The sequence below is a fragment of the Mustela putorius genome, unplaced genomic scaffold, assembly GCF_011764305.1.
Source record: "Mustela putorius furo isolate JIRA1106 unplaced genomic scaffold, ASM1176430v1.1 tig00003867_pilon_pilon_pilon, whole genome shotgun sequence".
In the NCBI taxonomy this organism is placed as follows: domain Eukaryota; kingdom Metazoa; phylum Chordata; class Mammalia; order Carnivora; family Mustelidae; genus Mustela; species Mustela putorius.
Window position 1 is genome coordinate 8,488,931 of NW_025422019.1, and position 22,382 is coordinate 8,511,312.

The window sequence follows — 22,382 nt, forward strand, 5'->3', positions numbered from 1 at the left end:
ATTTAAGGCAAGGATGGTTCAAGCTTCCCTTTGCTGTGTGGGAGAACTAGAGAGAATTGGATGTCTATCACCTGGGGAAAGACTGTCTTATAACAACTTAGCTCCCTTTAATATCTCCCCAAATTGACTGTTAAAAAACTAAGTATCTGATCTGTTCTTTAGAAACAGCCTCCTCCCTTGTGTCAGAAAGAAATCATAAAGGATGATGGAAATCATGCAAGCAGGGACCCCTCACATCCCTGCCACATTTGAAATTACTTACCAACAATCAGGAACCCAGGTCTTATGCTGGTTAGACTCCCCCAGGAAGCTATTCAGAAACCAAGTTAACACAAATTTGCCCATGACCCTCCATGCGTGTGGGGTAATGAGCACATGGACACAGTTGGAAAAGGGACATTGTTACAGCAGACTCGATGATGAAAGCCATCTGTGCCTGGTATGTCTTACCTCATCATACATGAACTGAAGCGTCAGGGCCGACTTGCCAACCCCTCCACTGCCAACCATGATCACCTTGTGAAGGGCCAAGGAGCTCTGGCCCTTACTCTTGTTTGTGGCCATCCTGCTGGTTTTCTAAGGTTGCAACACACGAAGAGAGCTGCTAGTTGAAGAGCTGCCAATGAAGAAGACAAAGACTTAGAAGCAGTTTGATTTCTACCAACTAAAAATTAAATGAAATCCACATGCCCCAGAAAAGCCTAACCCAGACATTCCAACAGAGAAATAAATCTTCTAGGTTACAAACAGAGATGAAACAACCCCTTCAACAACTCTGCAAGTAACATAGCACAGCAGAGCCAGAGAGAAAGCAGGACAGAAATTGGGAAAAAATAGGTATGCACATCCAATGCCTGTATCGCTGGGGTGGGTAGGAAAGGACAGCCTGCCACCAGAAATCCATATATCCTCAAAAGTGTTTCACTGAAGTGGAGTGACCAGAGAGCTCCCACTTTCCACCCCTACCTCAAGTCATCTGGTACCCCACAGAACACCAGCACTCAGGAACCTCAGCCTCCACCTCTTTATTCTACTCCTCACCCCACCCTGGACCTCTACCTCCGAGCACAGACACTCAAAGAAACCTCCACATGGGTTAAGGAGGTGCTTGGGAAGGGGATGAGTAAATGCAGTTATTATAGTAAGTATCTCTTTGTGGCCTATGACAGAGTTAAGAGAAGGAACTAAATTATTTTTTCCAAGTGTATTTAAGGTGGTAAATTAAAATGAGTTAAACTTTCCTATACTAACAATTGATAAGTCAAAATCAGTTTAACATCAGATGTGAGATACAAAGAGACAAGAATCTCTGGTATTAGTGAGAAGATAAAATTTTCCAAATAAGTAAATTTAACAAATATCTGGAACTTATTTTTAACCCCAGTACCATTTTTTATTTTAACTAATGTGTATGGAAAAACCATTTCACATATACCACAGGGTAAGGAAAAGGATATGGGGCTGGGCATCTCATGGGCTTGAGCCTGAGTCTGTCATTTGTGAGCTGTGAGACTTAGAACTATTTGATTTCTCCAAGCCAGTTTTCTTACCTGCCAAAACGAACCACCCCCTACCTTGCAGAATTCTCCTGAGGATTAAATGAGACAACATATGTGAATGACTACAGTGCCTAGAATCCAGGAGGAACTTAATAAAGGTTGATTTCCTTCCTAGCAAATTCTAGCTTTTTAAAATTTTTAATTTTTTTTTCTAATTACAAAATAATAGGCTCCTATTTCTATTACTGTTGACCAGGTAACTTGAAAGCATCAGTGCTAGAACAATAAATTAATACACACAGCACACACATAAATCATCCAGGCAAAATAAAACAACATTGCTTTAGATCAGTGGTTTCCATCCTTGGCTGCACAATGGAAATCACCTGTGGAGCTTTAAAAACATGCTGATGCATGGGTCCCACCCCAGAGCTTCTGGTGGAATTGGCCTTGCATGCAGCCTGGCCATGGGGACTTCTAAAAGCTTCCCAGATGATTATAGCAGACATCCAAGGTTGAAAAGTTCTCTTACATGCACAGCTGAGCTCAAAAGAAAAGTAAGAAATCCTCATGGTAGGGTAAAAACAATCAGGGCAGTAACAGCCACTATTCCTACAATCCTGAATAGCTGCTGTTCTTGGTAACTTCGGATTAAACAAACACACAGGGCTAGAAGACCAGCTGCCCAGGCCCGGAGGGAGTTAGAACTGAGATCTCTTCTCAGTTGAGAACTGAGAAGCCAAGGCCCTTGGGGGAACACACCTACAAGGTAAAATTAAAAAAAAAAAAAAGGACTACAAAAACATTTGTTGACCAACAGGGGGCAATGACAAGGAAGTTTGTCTGACTGGGCCCCAGCTGCATGGAAGTGTACCCAGAAAATCTGTAACCATAGCATTTCTCCAAATTAACATAAAAAGCATTCCCTGTCTAGTCATGATGCTGGAGCACAAGGCAGAATAATAAACAAAACCTCTCTGGGAGGACAACATGCAGTAAGACAGATCAGGATAGTCAGAGCTAAAATAAGGAGTCCACAATTCCAACCTATGACAAACCTAAGAAAATCGCCATACAAGGGAGTCCACATCCATAACAAGTAGGATTTTTCAAACAACTACTATAAAATGTACATTCTGAGCATCTTTAACAAAGCCAAAATCAAAACGTTAGAAAAATGACTTTGTCAAAAGACCAGGAGGTGAACAAGATCTGCTTTCAACATCTAAAATGTGTTTTTAAATATTAAAACAAAAAATTATAATACTATAGAGAGGGAGAAAAAAAAACCATGGTTTTTCTCTATCTAACTTTGGCTAATTGGCTGGGGCCCTGCAGATTTAACTGACAAAAAAAAACAGATTCACAGAGAAAAACAAACAGGAGTTTATTACTGTGTGCATCTCACATACACAAACTCAGTGATGAGTAACTCAAAGGGGCAGTTAGAACTTCAGCTTACCTAGCATCATAAAAATAATAATAATAAATTTCATGCAGAAGTGACAAGACCAAAAACAAAGAATTTTGCACTTCTAGGGGCAACAAGTTGTGGGAAGACAAATACTATATAAGGGAAACTGACGGACAATAAGAGCTGGTGAGTACAGAGTGTTATGCAGGTTCCACTGGTGCCTTCTCTGGGCTGGTTAAGAGTCCAGAGCTCTCAAGTAATTCAGAATAGCCCTGCTCTTCCTGGTAGAGAGGGGAGGCACAGAATTTTATTTTGGTCTCTTACTTTTCAATTGCCTTCAGCTCAAAATAATCCTATGTCAAAGCAGCATATTTTGGGATAGCATGCTCTGAACCCTTTCAATCCTCAATAGAAAGTTTAGAAAATAGGGGCTTCTGGCTGGTTCAGTCAGTGGAAAGCATGACTCTTGATCTTGGGCCTATGAGTTTGAGCCCCACATTAGATGCAGAGATTACTTTAAAATCTTTAAAAAAATAAAGAAAATTTAGGAAATAACTATCTTTAAAAGAGAAAAAAAATCACTTATGATTCTGCCACCCAGAGATATTCACTATTAACAGATTTCCTGCCAGTATTCTAATCTATATATTTCTATATTTAAAACCTATTTGAGATCATATTTGTGAAGTTTGGCATGTTATCTCTCATGTATTATATCCATCTGTCTTCTTAGAGCAGGCTGAACATAATTAAATCTTTCCTGACGATTTAAGGACCATCCTCAGCATGAGATCAGTTATGTGAGTAGCCTTGGGCTGATGTAAGTAGATTCAGATGTACGCTCATTCGGCCCCCTTCCATGGAACCTCAGCTTACTGACTTACCTGTGCCAGGTCTTCTTTCCACTGCTCCTTTTCCAATTATGTGCTTTTTAATAAGTGTTCTAAGCAATTAACTAGGTAATTAAGCACATCTGAATTGTGACTAAAATAGAATAAATGGGATAAGGCGTGGGCCTCCCCAGAAGACTTCACTTTAGGAAAGTGAAATGGCTTTTGGCCTAATTTCTAGTCCACAAATGTTTCCCAGAGAGCTCAGGTTGATTCATGAGGTTGGAACTTCCAGACCATCACACAATTTCTCTGAAGCAGCCTTGCTCCTATGAATTACTACAGTTCTATGAAAATGGAGAAATAATCTTCCATGTTGGGGTCAGGAGGCTTTCAAATCCAGGTAGACATCTATCTAATTCTGAGCTGTTACTTTCCAAAAGCAAAGTCAATTTCTCTAGAAGAAACCATAATAAATGAACTGTAGACTATTCAGCAAGTCTAAAGATATCTGCCAAAATATCTGTGCCCAAAGCTCAAAAACTGAAATAACTACAGTGGGTATTTTCAACCCACATAACTGCTTTGGTCAACTTGACCTGATGAAGGAAAAGAGAGGTGAAAGGCAGAAGGGCCAGCCAAGCCCATGACCAAACCAATCCTGGAAACGAAATGCTGACCTCCAGGCTCCTGATGCTGGAGATATAAACTCTTATCGGAAATAATAAACCCTTATTTGTTTAAGCCACTGTTAGTCCACTCGTTGTTGTTGTTGTTTTCTTACTTGTACCGAAAGTGTTCCAGAAACCTCTCTAGGTTTTGACTTGAGAAACTCCAAGTCTAGTGATTCAGACAGATTAGTAAACGACCACAGTGCAGGATAATAAATTCTGTGGCAGAAGAATGATACAAGGGGTGCTCTGGGAACAGAGGGGAGAGACGTCCAAATCAGACTGGAAGGTCAGGGAAATTTTCCTAAAGGAAGCAACATAGGAACTGGGATTTGAAAGCCCTGACTTGATAAAGAGAGGAAAAGAAATAACAGGAAGAAAACAAATCAGCGTGGTTTAGGAAGTACATGTTGATGATTTAATGTTTTTAATTGACATGCCTAGCCAATAAATACAGTCTTAAAAAATAATACAAGTATCCTTTTTTCTCAACATGTTGTTATGAAAAGTTTCAAACTTTCAGCAAAGCTGAATAAACAGCAGGGCAAGTCTGTATACCCACCACCTGGATTTTCCAACGAGTGTTTTGCTCCATTTGCTTTACCACAATCCCTGCCATTTGGCATCCCTCTCCCCACCCATTATTTCTTTATACATTTCCATGTAAGCCATAGACAGCGGTACACTTCATCCCTGACTTCGGCAGAGACATCAGGTTTTACAAAGCAATCATATTCTCCCCCACTGCCTTCACTTACAATTTCAGAACTGTAAGAAGTTAGCAATCCTCCTAAATCACTTCAAAAAACTATTTGGGTTTGTGACCAACACATGAAGCCACAACACAGACCTACCATAAGGGGAATTTGGGTCTGTCTCACCAAGTCCTGGCATGACTCTCTCTCAGTCGTAACTCTTTTACAGGAGACTTGAGAAACATGCCAGGGAACCTTTAATAGGTCTCTACTTAACTAACAGGAAAATTCGTTTTGTCCAAAAAATATTTAAGTGCTACTTTGTGCCAAATTGTGGGTCTCTGTCCTTAGAAAACTTAATTCCTTAAGGTTAGACATACAACTAAAGCATTTTAATATAATTTCCCACATGCAATGATGAAAATGTACAAGGTATAATGAAAGGAATAATGAACTCTGGGGAAGACAATCAGCAAAGGCTTCAGAACTGAGGAAGAATTGACTCAGCAGATAGGCGTGAGAGAAGGGAGCTTTCCATGCATAAATGAGAATACACAGTTAGGAACAAAGGCATGAAACATCACAGTGGGTACCAGGTATGGGGTAGGGAAGTGATTGGGGGAGGAGTCTCCAAATAGAGACATGTTCATCTACAAATGGACCTAAGACCTGTCTTAGAGGAAATGAGAAGCCATTGCAAAGTGTGTCCTTCACCCCCAACAGCGTGTAAGTCATTGGATCAATAAGAAGAAACACACATATTCCCATACAGAAAAATGAGCCATTCCAAACTTTAAAAAAATGCTTCATTCAGATGGTTGGGCAGGGAGGCAAGGTTTGGGAAATGCTTTCTTTGTGTCATGTTGTATGATACATTTATATGAAGTATGGCTCTCTCTATCACTCAGCATTAATTCAAAGACCAGAATGCACTCACTTGTGAAGTAAAGTTTTTATAGCAAATCACAATATATAAACCAAGCAAATGCATGTTAGGAGGAAGGAGTGGTTTCTAGTGAACCTTAGTCCCAGAGGCTAATATAATCATCAGTCTTCTGTTAAACTGAGTCTAGCAGAAAATGAGTTGGTAGGTAGAGTCGACATGCCACCATGTCTGTATCACAGGGTTGTCAAGAAAATCAAATGAGAATTTGAAAATGCAAAGGAAAATTAACTCCTCCAGTCTCCCTCATAAAATTCAAGTGTCCTAGGTATACGGCCGAAGAAGCACATGGGAAACTCTCAAACACTACATGTGCGAAGAATTGCACTTGGCACTTTTTTCCACATACTATAACTCGAAGGTAACTTGGATATATACTTCAGTCTCCCAAAATATTATCCATTTTTTAAATTAATTAATTTATTTTCAGCATAACAGTATTCATTATTTTTTCACCACACCTAGTGCTCCATGCAATCCATGCCCTCTATAATACCCACCACCTGGTACCCCAACCTCCCACCCCCCCGCCACTTCAAACCCCTCAGATTGTTTTTCAGAGTCCATAGTCTCTCATGATTAAATTCAATTAGTACATCATTAGTTTCTGATATAATGTTCAATGATTCATTAGTTGCCTATAACACCCAGTGCTCATCACTTCACGTGCCCTCCTTAAACGCCCATCACCCCAGTTACCCCATACCCCCCAACTCCCTTTCACAATCCTGTTTCCCAGAGTCAAGAGTGTCTCATGGTTTGCCTCATGTATTTAATCCATTAAATAACAATCAAAAAGGAGAACAGTCCTAAATATGGGACAATTTAAGCACCAAAGTAACTAAGGATAGTAATAAAAACAGACCACTGAAAAATTAGAAATTTGTGAATCCGTACCTAGAATAAGTATTTTTATAAACAAGGGAAGAGGCAGGGCTCTTGCTTCCAGTAGAACACCAAAGGCAAGACTGATAAATGTAGAGGGCGCATCTGAGTTGGGAAATCAACATTTTGTAACTATCATAGTAAAGACTCGTTCCCGCAAGAATCATTAATAGATGCTAAATCTAAAGGGGAGATCTGGATGACGAACAGGGTATTTGCATGGTCTCAAAGTGTCTCCATACATTACTTATGAATCACAATCTGCATTTTAACAAGCAGCACTGTTTAAGTGTCAAGGCAAATCCCAATTTATTCATACCACTTCCTGTTACAATCCAAATTCGGAACAATCTGATCTAAATTAGGGTCATGAAGCACCCTCCCCCTACCAAAAAAAACAGCGCTTTCAAATATGAAGTCACACAGGAAACAGATGGATTGCAGGGATTGTAATGAAAAAGTAAAACGCAATGATACAGTCTACTCAGTAGACGTCATTTCCTCTAGTATTGAAAATAGACATGGAATCTTATTTCTTAGCATCTAACACCAAATTTATCCAATAGTAGTAACCAAATAAACAAGCTGAGGGCTGGACACAAGTGCATGGGTGTGTGGTGACAGCACCTCCCTTCCTACATTGAATCCCTATATCATTGTCATCTTAATGACACACAAACTTGTGGTTATTGCTCAAGAGTCTCACAGGCACACCTTGAGGGGAGAGATAGTGGCTTATTCCTATGTATGTCACCAGGATCTAGAACTCTGGCCTCCTAGAACTCCTGGAACCGCCTAGAGGATAAATAAAGGGATGAATGAATAATGAGTTTTAAGACTTTTAAGAGTGTTTTGTTTTTTGTTTTTAAAGATTTTTATGTATTTATCTGACAGAGAGAGAGAACACAAGTATGTAGAACAGCAGACAGAGGTGGGGGATTTGGGCGAGAACAGGCCCCCTGCTGAGCAGAGAGCCAGATGCAGGGCTTGATCCCAGGACCCTGAGATCATGACCTGAGCCGAAGGCAGAGGCTTAACCCACTGAGCCACCCAGGCACCCCAAGAGTTTTAAGAGTTTTAAGAAAGGAAAACACAGATACATCTTTTTTTTTTTTAAAGATTTTATTTATCTATTTATTTATTTATTTATTTGACAGAGAGAGATACAGTGAGAGAGGGAACACAAGCAGGGGGAGTGCGAAAGGGAGAAACAGGCTTCCCACTGGGCAGGGCTTGATCCCAGGACCCTGGGATGACGATGTGAACTGAAGGCAGCTGTTTAACAACTGAACCACCCAGGCACCCCAGGGAAACAAGGATGCCTTTTAAATTATTTTCCATGACACATACTATACCACATTTTCTCATCAATGTTCCATGAAGGAAATAGTGTCTTGAGTGTTCTACTGTGAACATTGATTCTAGAAGGTACATCATTAAACTAGAGGCCCTTTGTATGGCTTAATAATAAAGCCGTGAACTACAAAAGTAATAGTATTTTAAAAAATACATCTGTGCACATGCAAACACACACTCAGGAGGCCAAGGTGAAGATACTAGTCAAAGACGGACAATTAAAGATCAATAAAGGCAGTAACCGCAATGGATTGAAATACATCAAATTTTTCACAATAATACTTTTAAGCACACCTTATTGGTCACCGTTGGAGGACTAGGAAAACAACTCATTATTTTGAAAACTGGTAAATACAGGGAAAGAATTAAAAATGCATCGTGCTTCTCCTATACACTGTACTACTGGGTGACTAAATACAGCGGATTCTTGAACAACATAACGGCGTTGGGGCGCCGACCCTCCCACACAGTCAAAACCCCACGTATAACTTTTGACTCCCCAAAAACTTTACTACTAAGAGCCTACTGTTGACTAGAAGCCTTATCAATAACACAAACACTCAAGTAACACATACTTCATATGTTTTATGTATTCTATACTGTATTCTTACAATAAAGATAGAGAAAATGTTAAGAAAATCATTAGGAGGAGAAAATACTGTAATGTATTTATCAAGAAAAATCCACATACAAGTGGACCTGTCCAGTTCAGATGCATGTTGTTCAGGAGTCAACTGTAACATATGAAGTAACATTTCCCTTCACAAAATCTTCTAACAAATTAAAGAATAATAGAATTTGGGCTATCACCATTTTGCACTTCATCACAGATTAAGGAAATCTAGGCCCTGAGCATCAAAGGCTGCTAACATTACAAAAAAAAAGAAAAAAAAAAAAGACAACTTGACATTATGAGCACCTTGAAAAAGACAAATAACCATCAACAAGTCTTGTGAAGAAAGCTTCTATTTCTAAGTGCCAATTTATGGGAAATACGGGAGACAGGAATATGGTGAGCATTACCACATAGACACACCATCAGCAACATAAAAACCAAGGAAGCTCTATGGAATAAGCCACCCAGTTTCTTCAACAAATAAATTGCAAGAAGAAAAAGAGATGGAGAGGGAACCCATAAATTACGAGAACTAAGAGACATGAAGTGAGCGAAACATACGGACTTCAATTTGGATCCTAAACGTGTAAGAAAACTGGGGAAACCTGAATGTTGACAGGATTTGCTAATATTAAGGAAATATTATTTTTTAAAAATCTCAAGTAACTTAATGTAACCTCAGTACAAATGAAGTGGCATGATATACAGGATTTGCATCAGTTATCAAGAAGGAAGGGGCTTGGGATACAGATGATGTTAAGACTGGCCATGAATTGCTAATTATCAAACCAGACAGATGGATATAATGTTGGTTATATAAAGTTGGTTACATTGTTCTCTGTACTTTCACACACATTTGAAAATATCCATACTTTAAAATTTATAAAAAATAATGACAGAGGGGCGCCTGGGTGGCTCAGTGGGTTAAGCCACTGCCTTCGGCTCGGGTCATAATCTCAGGGTCCTGAGATTGAGTCCAGCATCGGGCTCTCTGCTCAGCGGGGAGCCTGCTTCCCTCTCTCTCTCTGCCTGCCTCTCTGTCTACTTGTGATCTCTCTCTGTCAAATAAATAAAATCTTTTAAAAAAAAATAATGACAGAAATTTAAATGCCTGTGTCCCACTCCCAGAGGGATTCTAATGTGGGAGCAGGTCATTCTGACACCCATGTTCTAAGCCTCTCCAGATGACTCCAGCTCATACCCAGCTTTGAAAACCATTCCACTGGAGCCGATGCTCTTTGAGACCAGATTCTATCTTTCCTAAGCAATGTTTCACTCATGACCTATGAGAGAAAACATACTTAAAGATGAATCGAATTCACTAAAGTCAGAGCCATTTTCTCACCTTAGTTCTGTGAGTAGAACATGCGTTGGGATGGCACCATGAACCTACCTTCAAATGAAATTCTTATTTTCTGTTGGTCGGCTGTCTCTACAACCAACTCTCCGACCACCTTTGTTTTTGCAAGGACCGTGCTACGTTACCATTTTAAGAAAACTGATTCACTTTTCACAATCTGATTTCAAAATTTTTGTGAGTTTTCAAAAAAATAATTTTTTCATGTGAGTTTTCTAGTATCTGGTTGGTGATGACAAAATGTAATCTAATGTTGCCCATAGAGGCATTTATTTAGTCTTAATCAGTCTACAAGTGAATGTTTTCCTCTTCCTATTTCCCTAACAACAGACCCTTCTTCACACTATGGTTTTCTATTGATCTCCTGTTCTTCAAACTCAAGTACAACAACTTCCATAACTTTACTCTATGGTTCTAAAGTCTTCAGAAATAGGGGAGCCCCAAGTAAATGAGAAAGATATTTTTTTCAACGATTGTCTGTCTTAGGAAAGCACAGAATTTTACCAAGGATAGGACAAAATGATGAACACTTAAATGATAGACTCAGTTCAAGTAATGAAATACATTCAAAGAAACAAAAAGTGATTCTGATTTGAAAATGAGTTCTTAGATTTTCACAATCCCCTGGGACAAACCGACTGATCCCAAGGAGGGCACCAGATCCAAGCTAGGGAATGGGACAAAACTGAGCTGGTAGACCCATGATGAAAAGAGCAGGAACCTTCCTGTGGCCCTCTGCACAATGTATGGCCCTTCCCAAAAGAAGAACCTGCTGATCCCAGGGACTTAGGAATGTTAAATTTCTGATTCTTGAAGAGATGCCAAAAATGTGGAATTTTATGTGAAATCACCCTTTTTAAATGTTAATAATTAAATCCATTTTAAAACCCCTGTGAGCAAACAATGCATGTCCTCAGGCCACTCCTTTTTGCAAACTGGCAGCTATGTTCTTTTGCCAAGAAGAGAAAGCCAATCTAGAGCAAGAAGGAGAGACAAAGCCAACACATGGGGAGGAAACATGGGGACAGTCTTGGCAGCCTTCAGGAGGCTGGTTCCAGCTGCTCCCGAGTCCCTGCCGCATCCTTGGCCCCTTTTTTGGCTTGCTTTTTCATATCTTTGCTGAGTCAGTGACATGCGTTGGGGTCCACCCAATAAATCCCGCTTTGTGATGTGAGCTCATGTGCCTTACATTTCTATCACTTCCAGCCAACGGAGTCCCAACTGACTGCATGGAATGGCTTTGAAAATATACATACAATCCAAGTCCAGAGACTCGGACCCAGGCAGAGCCAGGGCGGAAAAGATAATGACACACAAATACTTCATTCTGCATGAATAAAGCATGAGCTCTACAAATAGCAACTCCAGCTGAAGGTGCTTCCAGGGAATTCAAATATTCTGGCCCCCTTATGGGATGAGGACTCTTATCTACAATGAAAGACAATGTCACTTTCTCGGAGAGGCTTTCTAGGGCCCCTGCACCTCAGGTAGACCCTCTCATCCTTTGGTTTCTTTCACTGCACTGATCACAACTTACAATTCCTTTCTTTTTCTGTGTACTAGCTTTTCGCTGATTTCTTCCACTACTATTAGGGCTTCATGAGACCGGGATCCAGGTCCGCCCTTTGCCCTCTTATACTCCTGTACGGTAGGAATATTTCCCTGTTATCACATAAACCGTGCTGCAGTCTAAAGAACATAAAGTTTACCCAAATTAGGGTCATCATAAAGATCTAGAAGGCTGTGTACACTTAACACTTGGGTGGATTCATGCAGATCTTATTTCTACTACTCACAGCCAAAAGCCTAAAAAGTTTAAGTCATCATTTCCGTGTTTCAGAAGCCAACTTGGGCAAATGGATGACATGAATTTCTATTTTTTTAATATAATGAATTTATCACTAAAGACTCGGACTCCCTTAAGGTTGTTATTTAAGTATGTATTTGAACTTATTATGGGGTTGTCAGTATTGATGATTAACACAGGCCCTTACCACAGAGACTTCCAGATCACCATGTTAAGTAAGTTTATTTATCAAACAAGTTTCGGGGTAAACAAAAAAATCATTGCCTTAGGGTCTGGTATTTCAAAACAACAGGCCAACTTCCATGGTTATTAATAAAATAAAAATTAGAGCAACCTAGTATTCATAAGAATCTCATCATTTCACCCACTGATTTAAGTAAGGATTTCCAAGAGGATTTTTGAACATTAATTGTTACTCAATTGGCAGTGCCTTTTCGGATTGACCATCTTCTCCTAGGACTTTGCATTCTGAGAAAGGGGCACAGGCCCTTGCAGGCACAAGCACACCATGATGGGGTAAGCGACTGGAATCACAGGGGACGTGGCTCACAGCCCCTCAGCTCAGGGTACTACTAGTCGCCGGGCAAAGAATGTGTATCGGTTAGCTAACAATCTCTCCACGGACACAAACTCACTAGGGTGGCTGCTAAACCTCTGCTAAATCTTTCTAGTAAATGAAAACACTCAAGTCTTGACTTTCCTATTTGGTAAATTTGTATTTTTTTACTGCTTTTCACGGACTAGGGCACACCAGCAGTGACAGTCCCAGGAAGACACATCTTAAGTCATCAGAGTTCTTGGTGTTTCTCTTTCTGCATGCTCAGCCTTGCCTATGCATACTTACTTAAAGAAGGAAACTCAATTTTCCCTTCCCTTGTCCAACTGCTATTGTCATTAGCACCAGTGGATAGAATATTTTTATAGTCATCCACATATGACTCAGTTTCCATGTCTATAAAAACAAGGAAGTTGAATTAAATGATCTAAGTTCCTTTCCAGTCTTTTGCTGTTTTTTTTCTGAAACTCAAGCTACAAAACAACTTCAGTAAGTGCCCCTGAGTGCCTAAGGCAATTTGTTTTAGGTCTTTCTGATCCCTAATGAGTATCTCTTTAGATGTTCCCCTGCCAAAACACACACACACCTAACTGAACAAAAGCTAAATTAACTAAAACAAAAACCAGAAAGTTCTGAGGTCACCGTCAGAAGCACTCAGCTTCTAGTTTGTACCCTTATGCATATGTGATTCCCTCTGCCAGGATTGTCCTTCGTCCTGATGGAGGATCACCTGTAATTTAATACTTCGTCTAAATACTTCCTCTGCCACTTTCCTAAATCTCCCGGAGCATGGCTGACCCTCCCATAAGTGGACCCCCTGCCTGCCGATAAGCCTACTGAGATAAACCAATAATTTCCTCTTAGATGAGGTCTATTTCTCCCACCATACTGAGGGCTGCCCATTCGTCTTTGTGTGCTCAGCATGCCTGGTACTTAGGAGATACTCAGTATTTGGCAAAAATAACCGAGTTCTCCATCTGGGTTGAGAGGTCTGGTCTCAAGAGGATATCTGGTAACTGGTAAACTTTAAAAAGTTAATTTATTTCTATGGTGACTTTCCTGAACTACAAAGCAACTGAACTACAGTGGGAGGTAATTTGCAAGCTCTAGCTTTTTTTTTTTTTTTAAGTATACGGTATTTTTGAAATAAAGTCCTCTTCCACCATATGCTCACCCCCAGTGGAATCCAGGATTTCACTGGTCTTGGAGAGGTCTACCAATGTATACAGACTTCAGTTCCTTCCACCTGCAGAGGCAGCCTCAAAGATCCACTTTGTCTTGGGTGCCTGGATGGCTCATTAGGTTAAGTGCCTGCCTTTGGCTCAGGTCATGATCCCAAGGTCCTGGGACTGAGTTCTGTAGGGAGTCTGCTGCTCCCTCTGCCCCCAACCCCTGTGTTCGCGCTCCCTCAAAAATAAATAAATAAATCTTTAAAAACAAAATAGAACTACTTTCTCTCTCAGTAGCTGCAGGTCAAATCTGGAACTAGCACACATGGCCCTGTTCTAAATTACTCATCCAAACACAGTCCAGTTTAGAAATGTACTACTATTATTTTCACTTCTACGGCATCTACTAGTATATCGTAGCACTCAAACAGAGCTTGGAGAACTTGTAAGGTCACTTAACTAGTCTTGGGAAGGCCTAGAACTCCAGCAGTCTAGCTTAGGAGCCATGACACAGAGCTGCTCATTAGTGGACTGGGGTGGGGCAGGGAAGACCTTCAAACATGGTGTGAAATAGTGAAATTTTTAGCAATGACACAGAACTGTGGAGCAGAAAGTTCGTTAAAGAGAGAAAGACAGGGACGCCTGGGTGGCTCAGTTGGTTAAACAGCTGCCTTTGACTTAGGTCATGATCCCAGTGTCCTGGGATCAAGTCCCACACTGGGCTCCTTGCTCAGCGGGGAGCCTGCTACTCCCTCTCTCTCTGCCTGCCATTCTGTCTGCCTGTGCTCACTCTCTCTCCCTCTCTCTCTCTGACAAATAAATAAAATCTTTAAAAAAAAAAAAAAAGAGAGAGAGAGACAGAGAGACAGAGAGAAAGACATAGGCAACTAAGGGACAAGTTCTAGGAGGAAAGAAACCACAAAAAGCAGTTCCCATTCAGCCTAAAGAACCGAAAGCAGAGATTTGAAAAGATGGGTCCACTCATGTTCATGGCAGCACTGTTCACATCGGTCGAAAGTGAAAGCAACCCAAGTGTCCACTGAAGAATGAATGGAAAACAAAACGTGGTCTATCCATAAAATGGAATATTATCCAGTCTGAAAAGGGAATGAAATTCTAACAGAAGCTCCAACACGGATGAACCTTGAGGACATGAGGCTAAGTGCAATAAGCCAGACACAAAAGGACAAAGACTACACGATTTCACAGAAAAGTCGATTCATAGAGATGGAAAGTTGACTAGTAATTGCCAGGGGCCAGGGAGGAGAGGATGGGAGTTTGTGGTTAAGGAGCACAGAGCTGCAAAATGGGGATGATTGACAATGTTTTGGAGATAGATGGAGGTGGGTGATTGCCCAATGCCGTGAATGTACTTAATTCACGCTTAAAAATCACTAAAAAGACAGAGAGACATGGGACAAATCTTGATCTCAGGGTCATGAGTTCAAGCCCCACATTGGGTGTAGAGCTGACTTTTTAAAAAGATGCTAAAATGACCAATCTTATGCTATGTATATTTTACCACAATTTTTTTCAGTAGTTCTGTACCAACTACAGTGTGAGACAGGAGGAGAAACATTCGGTTTGAAGACCAGAGTCTGCCACCAGGCAGCTAATGCCCTTAGTTCCCTCAGTGAAGTCGCTTTCCTCAGCTCGGTGTCTTCTGTTAAATGCACAGGGCACATGTACCTTCAGGTTATTATGGACACTAAATAAGAAACCACCTATCGTAATACCTGGCTCAGAGTAATCTCTTACCTGGTTTTTGGACATCATTCTGATATTCTAGAAAGTCCTGAGAAAGAAATTGGTCAAGTAGCCAAACAACTTGAAGGCAGGATGAGTTGCCAGTCCTTAGAATAGGCCCGGGGGATTCTTTTCCTGAGACTCAGTCCTCGGAGAGCACAGATGACACCAGTCCAGACCACACTGCGAAGGAAGAGGTCTGGCTTCTAGACCTTGTTCAGCCCCTCACTCACTGTATGACTTCACAGTCACCCCATCTATCTTTCAGGGTAACTGGGAAGGAACAAATGGGAAAATTCGTACAAAAGGCTTTGGGGCCTCGGCAGCATTTTCGATATAGAAACAAGGAGTGTTATCACCAGAGGCCCTTCAGAGCTTTCTTTCTTCTCCATCACCCAAAAGACAGTATCACTCACCCTCAGAGGCATTGCTAGTGGGCATCTCCAGACCTACCCCAAATCTCCTCCCGTAGCTCTGGAAATTTCTCTAACAGTCCTTCATTCTCTTTGCTGCTAGGCTGTGTATGAAGGGATAGGGAACCTAGGGAAGCTGCCATCTAGCCAGCTGTGACTAGGGAGCTACAGTGCCAGAAAAGGGTCCACCTTCTCTCTGGGGGCAGCATACAGAACATCCAGTCCCCACCAGAAGTGCAGATGTCACCCTCCTTCCCTCATTACTAGAACTCCCTTCCCAACAGGACTGTCGCCATCCTCTGAAATGACTCATTCCACCTTCCAACCCACCCACCCCGGCAAGCACCAGCCAATTCTTTAAGACCCTCACCTCTTCCAAGAACGCTCTTCTGTCTTTTAGCTTCCTGGAGACTTGGGTGTGCCCTGGGACACCTATCTTAAGCAGATACTATCTTCCTCTCTCACCACGTGCCTCAGGGCCAGGAAGAAAGTGTCCTTCCTCCCTCCCACTATCACTTCTAACAGAAGACTTCCTTCAGAAAAATATTCTCCTTCTTCTTGCAAAAAGCCTGCAGCTTCAAGGCATGGGCAATCCACTCCCCCGCTGCCACCACCACCACCCTGCTGCCCTCGGGTATCTCTGGACCTCGTCACCTCCCTCATCTATTGCTGGTATTTGCTTCCGGTTCACAGACTTCCTTTCTACTCCATCTCCTGTCATCCTCCTCAGGGACTCCTACGTTCATAGGGATGACCCATCACAGGGCTCCACCTCTCCCAAGTCCTTGGCCTCTTCTCTGAAAACCAATTCCTTCTTTCTGTAACACGGTTGTGTTCAGGCCCTGAGCATCGCCATCAGAAACGCTGTCTCCTCCAGCCTCGGCCTCCTTCCTTTTAGCTCTCTTGCTTAAATACCCTACCACTGCCACAGTTCCCTGCCTGCTGGTCACATGCGAGCACAGACCTCTAGGAGAGGCCCTCTAGCACTTTCTCTCCGGGCCCCACCCCGTCCTCAGAAGCTTAGGTCTCACAATATGAAAGCCCTCTTGCTGACAAACCTGCATTCGCCCCTCTCACTGCCTGCCAGCCCCAGTACCTGGCAAGCCAAGGAGCGTTGCTGGAGAGGGAAAGAGTCTTGCAGCTGGCCTCCTGAAGCTTCATATGAAACACATTTATGACCCTAAACCAGGAATGGGCAATTCACTCTCCACTGCCTAGAAATCTTACAGTGATTTCCCCCCATGTCCTCCCAAGCTCACTCTGGACAGATAACCCTGCCTCATTTTTCCCAAACACAAGTCATCAGGGACAAACTCTACAAACCTCCCAGCATGTGTGTCTATGTCCTTCCATCTCCTGCTACAGGGATAGCGCAGTACTGCTCTTAGCAACAACCAAGCACGCCACACGGGCTCTAAGAGACTCAATCTGCCCTACCTCTATGCCCAGGAGCGTCATTCCTGCCATTATCCCCTTTTCCTGCATCATGAGTCAGTCTTTACCTCAGTAGGGGATCATCCCCCCCTCCCCAGCACAGACACTTTCTACTTAATCTCCATCCTAAAGACACATCCCCCCCTCTGATGGCCATAGGCCCTCTAGCTAGTGACACAATCTCCCCCAGCCCTAGTTATCTATACTAGGCTTCTCAAACTTGAATTACCTGGGAAGCTCCTTCAAGTGTGTATTCTGATTCAGTAGGTCTTGGGCTACAGTAGGTTGGGCTTCAGTAGGTTGGGCTCTACCTTTGGGGTAGAGCCCAAAGGTGGTCAGCACTGCCAACCAACTAACCAACTCCTAGATGACTGGGGGTGGGGGGGTGGGCAAGGACCCCACTCTGCATAACAAGGCGCTGGGTTTCCTTTACTCACAAAATCCCTTCTAGTGTGGCTCCCTCCACCAACAAAACTTCCCTGAAACTGGGCTGGTCAGGATTGCCAATAAACTCCACATTGCAAACTCCAGTAAAAACTGTTCTCTTTCTCCTCGCCCATTCACTCCCCCTCTTTTACAAAGGAGCTTGTAATAACCATGAGTGAACACTGTTTGGAAAGGGGAAAGCCCATAGGAGGCCAGTTCAAACCCCTCTCTTTGGCATCTCCCTCCGGAGAGGGTCTGGCCCGGCCTTGAGAGCACCGCACTCCCCCATGGGCCTTGCAGCTTCTCTGGCAGCATCCAGCATCGCTGGCCAGCCCTTCCTCCTCCCCCTGGCATCTAAGTGTCAGACCCCTCGGAGCTCCGTCTTACACCTTTCCCATTCCTACACCCCCCTTTAGTGGCCTCAGCCGCTCTGGTGGCTCTACAAGCAGCTCCCAAACCTTTCAAACGCAACCCAGAGCCTTCTCCTGACCTCCAGTCTCCTTTCCCTCTGCCTGACAGCCACCCCTCCCCACATGGGTGTCCCAAACCCAAAGGGAGCACCTTTTGTTATTATATGCAGTCTCTTGTCCTCAGCTCCTGAAAAGCTTCAGAGCCTTAAAGATGAAAGGAGGGGGTTATTATTCATAACAAGTCCTTTCTACCACAACTGGGTTCCTGCTAATGAGGGGACGTTTAGACCACCTAGGACAGGGGCTGGCTGCCAGAGGAACCAACCTTGAACCAACCTTTAGACGTGAAAAAAAAATGGCAGAAATTAATGAATGAGCACATATAATTTTAGATTGTAAAAAGGCTTAACATGCAAGTATGAGTAGAGATACCACCTTAACTAAATCCACTACTAAGAAGAGGGGTTTAGAACTTCCAGTCCTACCCCCTGACCTCTGGGGAAGGGAGAAGGGCTGAAGGGTGAATCAATCCCCAATGGCAACGATTTCACCAATCAGGTCTAGGTAATGAAGCCCCCATAAAAACCCAAAAGGATGTTTGAGAGCTTCCAGGTAGGGGAACCAGACAGAATACTTCCATATGCCACCATGGTGGGCCACCAACTCCTTTGTTCAAGACCTGACCCTATGTATCTCTTCATCTGGCTGTTCATATCCTTTAAGATCCCTCATAATAAAGCAGTAATCGAGTGAATAAATGGGTTTCCCGAGTTCTGAGAGGCGCTCTAGAACATTAATCAAACCCAAGCAGGGGGTTAGGAAAACCTCTGATTTATAATGAGTCAGTCAAAAAGCAAAGGTAACAATTGGGGCTTGCAACTGGCATCTGAAAGTGGAGTGTGGTCTTGTGGGACTGAGTCCTTAATCTGTGGACTCCGATGCTGTGACCAGGTAGTGTCAGAATTGAGTTGAAATGTAGAGACCCAGCTCGTGTCAGCAGAGGATTGTGTGGTGGGGCTGGAAAAACCACACACATACACCCCACCTTGGAACTGGGTACAGAAACCCTTTAGACGTGAAAAAAAAATGGCAGAAATTAATGAATGAGCACATATAATTTTAGATTGTAAAAAGGCTTAACACGCAAGTATGAGTAGAGATACCACCTTAACTAAATCCACTACTAAGAAGAGGACCAGCCAATCCACACTCTATGACCACCCACGCGGATCCTTTCCTGTTTTACTGGCAGAGTGGGGTGGGAGGAAGGAGAGGGACGATAGGGAGGCAGGATGAAAGAAAAGAAAAATACTAGCTCACAAATGAGGGCAGCAAATGTGACAAAAGCCAGAAATGGGAGGAAAGGAAACACAAGCTGTGCTGAGTGTCCAGTCTGCCCCACAATGACTCGAGCAAACTTCAACTGGGCTGGGATGAACAAAAGCCATTCTCACCAGCCTTCGCTTTCTGAAGTTACATTTTAATATGATTTATGAATGCTCTCATTCTAAATATGCATCATTCCAAGGATATTTGTTAAATGAAAATACTACAATCACAGAAGTTTCAGAGATGGAAGGGAACTCAGAGGTCAATTAATCAGGCTTCAGGCTCAGGATGCCTCCTCTCTCCACCTTCAGGGAGATTTCATCTAGAAGCTAAAAGAATAAAGTCCTTGCAGCCAGGTGGATAATTAAAAAGTATTAGGTTTTCAAAAGAGAAATGAAAAAGTGCTGGCCAAATAAATATTGTCCAAAGATTTAAAATAATTGGTGGGGGGGAGGTGAGCAAGGTTCTCCAAGATTTTTTTTTTGTAGCTACTTTGCCAATGAGTTTTATTTTTAAAAATACACAGATGATTAATGACTAATTTTAAGCTGTTCATCAAGGAGCTCATTTGGCAATAATTTTTTTTTACCAATTTGTTTTAGGGTTTAAAAAAAACTCAGCTGTTCCATTTGCTTTAGGGATCAGCAAGATTTAAATTTCTAATTTCCAAAGCTACTGCATATTTGGCTAATTAATTCGAGCATATGACAAAGAAGAACTAGAAGAAAGAACATAAAGTTAAAAGTCTAATATTAAAAGTTTCTAAAATGGTAAAAACTCCAGCTGCATTTTATTCTCCTGGAGTACATACTTTATAAAGTATGCATGTGAAACAAAGATTTTTCTCAGTAATGTCTGTCTAAACCTTCGAAAGGAAATCTGGTGGCCTCAGACAATGTCAAGGGTCCTCAAGCTCCCCTCATGCAGTCCCTCCCACATTGTGCCATGTCTGGTCTATGTCCCAGTAGAAGGGATGGTATGTCACCTCCAAGATTAGATACAAAAATATCATACTTTCCATCTTGATGGTCTGCTTTCTATCTCTCCCTCTCTCAGATCACTTGTTCTGGGGAGAAACTCGGTGACCATGTTGTGAAGGGTCCTACAGAGTGGCCCACACCATGGGGTACTGAAGATTCCCACCAGCAGCCATGTGAGTAAGCCAGAATCTGGAAGCAGATTCTCCAACCCCGGTCTAGCCTTCAGATAACAACAACCTCAGAAGAGACTCTAAGCCAGAAGCACCTGCCAAGCTGTTTCCAGATTCCTGAACTTCTGAAACTGTAGGAGATGATACATGTCTGTTGCTTGAAGCTATTACATGTGAGCTAATAAAGTATGCAGTAGAAAATTCATTCAAGACAGACTACAGATGTGGCCAACTACACGGACCAAACTTTTTATATATTTCCTTCAACTCGTGCCATATACTAAGTAAAATTACGTAGTTTGACATGTTTTCATTTGGATCAGACCTCATTTGAAATTGTTTTATGTCAATTCCCAATCTGGTGGGCCTCAAGTATACAAAAGCAATCACAATATATTAGCAATTAGCAATTAGTATGCAAAAGCAATCACAATATATTAGCAATTATTGGTTAACAGCACTATTTCCTGCATTTAGATTTCAGGTTTTTTTTTCAAATAGCATAAACTCCCCAAAGATTCACTGACACCCATCACAGAGAACACTAACACAAATTATAAGCAGTTCCTTTTTTTAAGAGTAACACAAACTTGAAATGCCTTCCCTCTTTGACTTCCCACTTCCACATTCTTTTCATCCTTCTTCCCACTCTCACCCATCCAAAAGCTCATACACCCTCTTGCCCACTGGCCCCTCTCCTTTTTGATACCTGTAAGAATGTGTAGACATATACGCCCATGTTTGTATTCCTAAGTAATCAAAAGAACTGAGGAGCCAAACAAGATTTGGTGACCAAATCTCCAGGCCAGATATGTATCTGGTATTAGCTAGATCGGTGGGTCTGTGCCAATAGATAGCAGATGCTCAATAAAATATTCATTTCCCTTCTCTTCCTTACCCACCTCCCCCGTGATTAGGAAAGAGTTCCATTTTCTCTGGTACTCTGGTCTCTCTGATTCAAGCTTCTCAACAACACATAGTCACTTGAAAAAAAAAAAATCTCAAGTATCTTCCATATCTAACAGCAGGGGCTGTGTGTTTGGAACTGATTGGAGCCAATGAAAAGTGGGACTCTTGCCTATCATCTCGAGACAAGTTACACTGGGAACATTAGAAGAGTTCACCAAGATCTCTTCCAACGCTCTTCTTACACTGTCTACAAATTTAGCTCTCAGAAAACATTTCCACCAATGTTTCTAACTTCCATAAATTCCATGAGTGAAGAGGAATTTAGTAACTGAATGCCAACAGGCATTGTGGGATTGGGTGAATGTGGCACAACGGATTACCTCAACTCTCTGGCTTACAAGTTTCCAGAGGCTCGAGCCATCTCCAGCCAAGGCAAGATTACCTTTAAGAATTAAGCCAAGAATTCAGAACTTTTCTACTTCCACTTTCCACCAACACCCATCTAGATCCCATCTGACATTCAAATTCTTGTCTTCCTACCTATGTGTCTTGGTCCCATGTTCACAAAGTCCTGGGAAAGTTTCTACCGCAAGGGAAATCTTGCTGAGTGAGATCTCAGATCTCCATTGTTTCCAATGGGAAATACCATGAAAAGAAAAGGAAGGAAAGACCCAGATATAGCCAGAAGAAAGCAGACGAGTGGACAGGAGTAAAACCGCGCACAAGGAATGTGTATCCCTGGCTTTATTCCTACCCCTACCTCCACC

The 22,382-nt window shown here is 42.1% G+C and overlaps 1 protein-coding gene across 1 annotated transcript in view; it reads right to left on the minus strand.

The window, feature by feature from the left end:
- Positions 1-22,382, minus strand: part of RALB (RAS like proto-oncogene B) — a 43,807-nt gene that overhangs the window by 19,860 nt on the left and 1,565 nt on the right. Inside the window, exon 2 of the mRNA XM_004759776.3 lies at positions 451-616. Coding sequence (XP_004759833.1) covers positions 451-564 — 114 coding nt within the window. The 5' untranslated portion in view covers positions 565-616. The remainder of the gene's footprint in view (positions 1-450; positions 617-22,382) is intronic.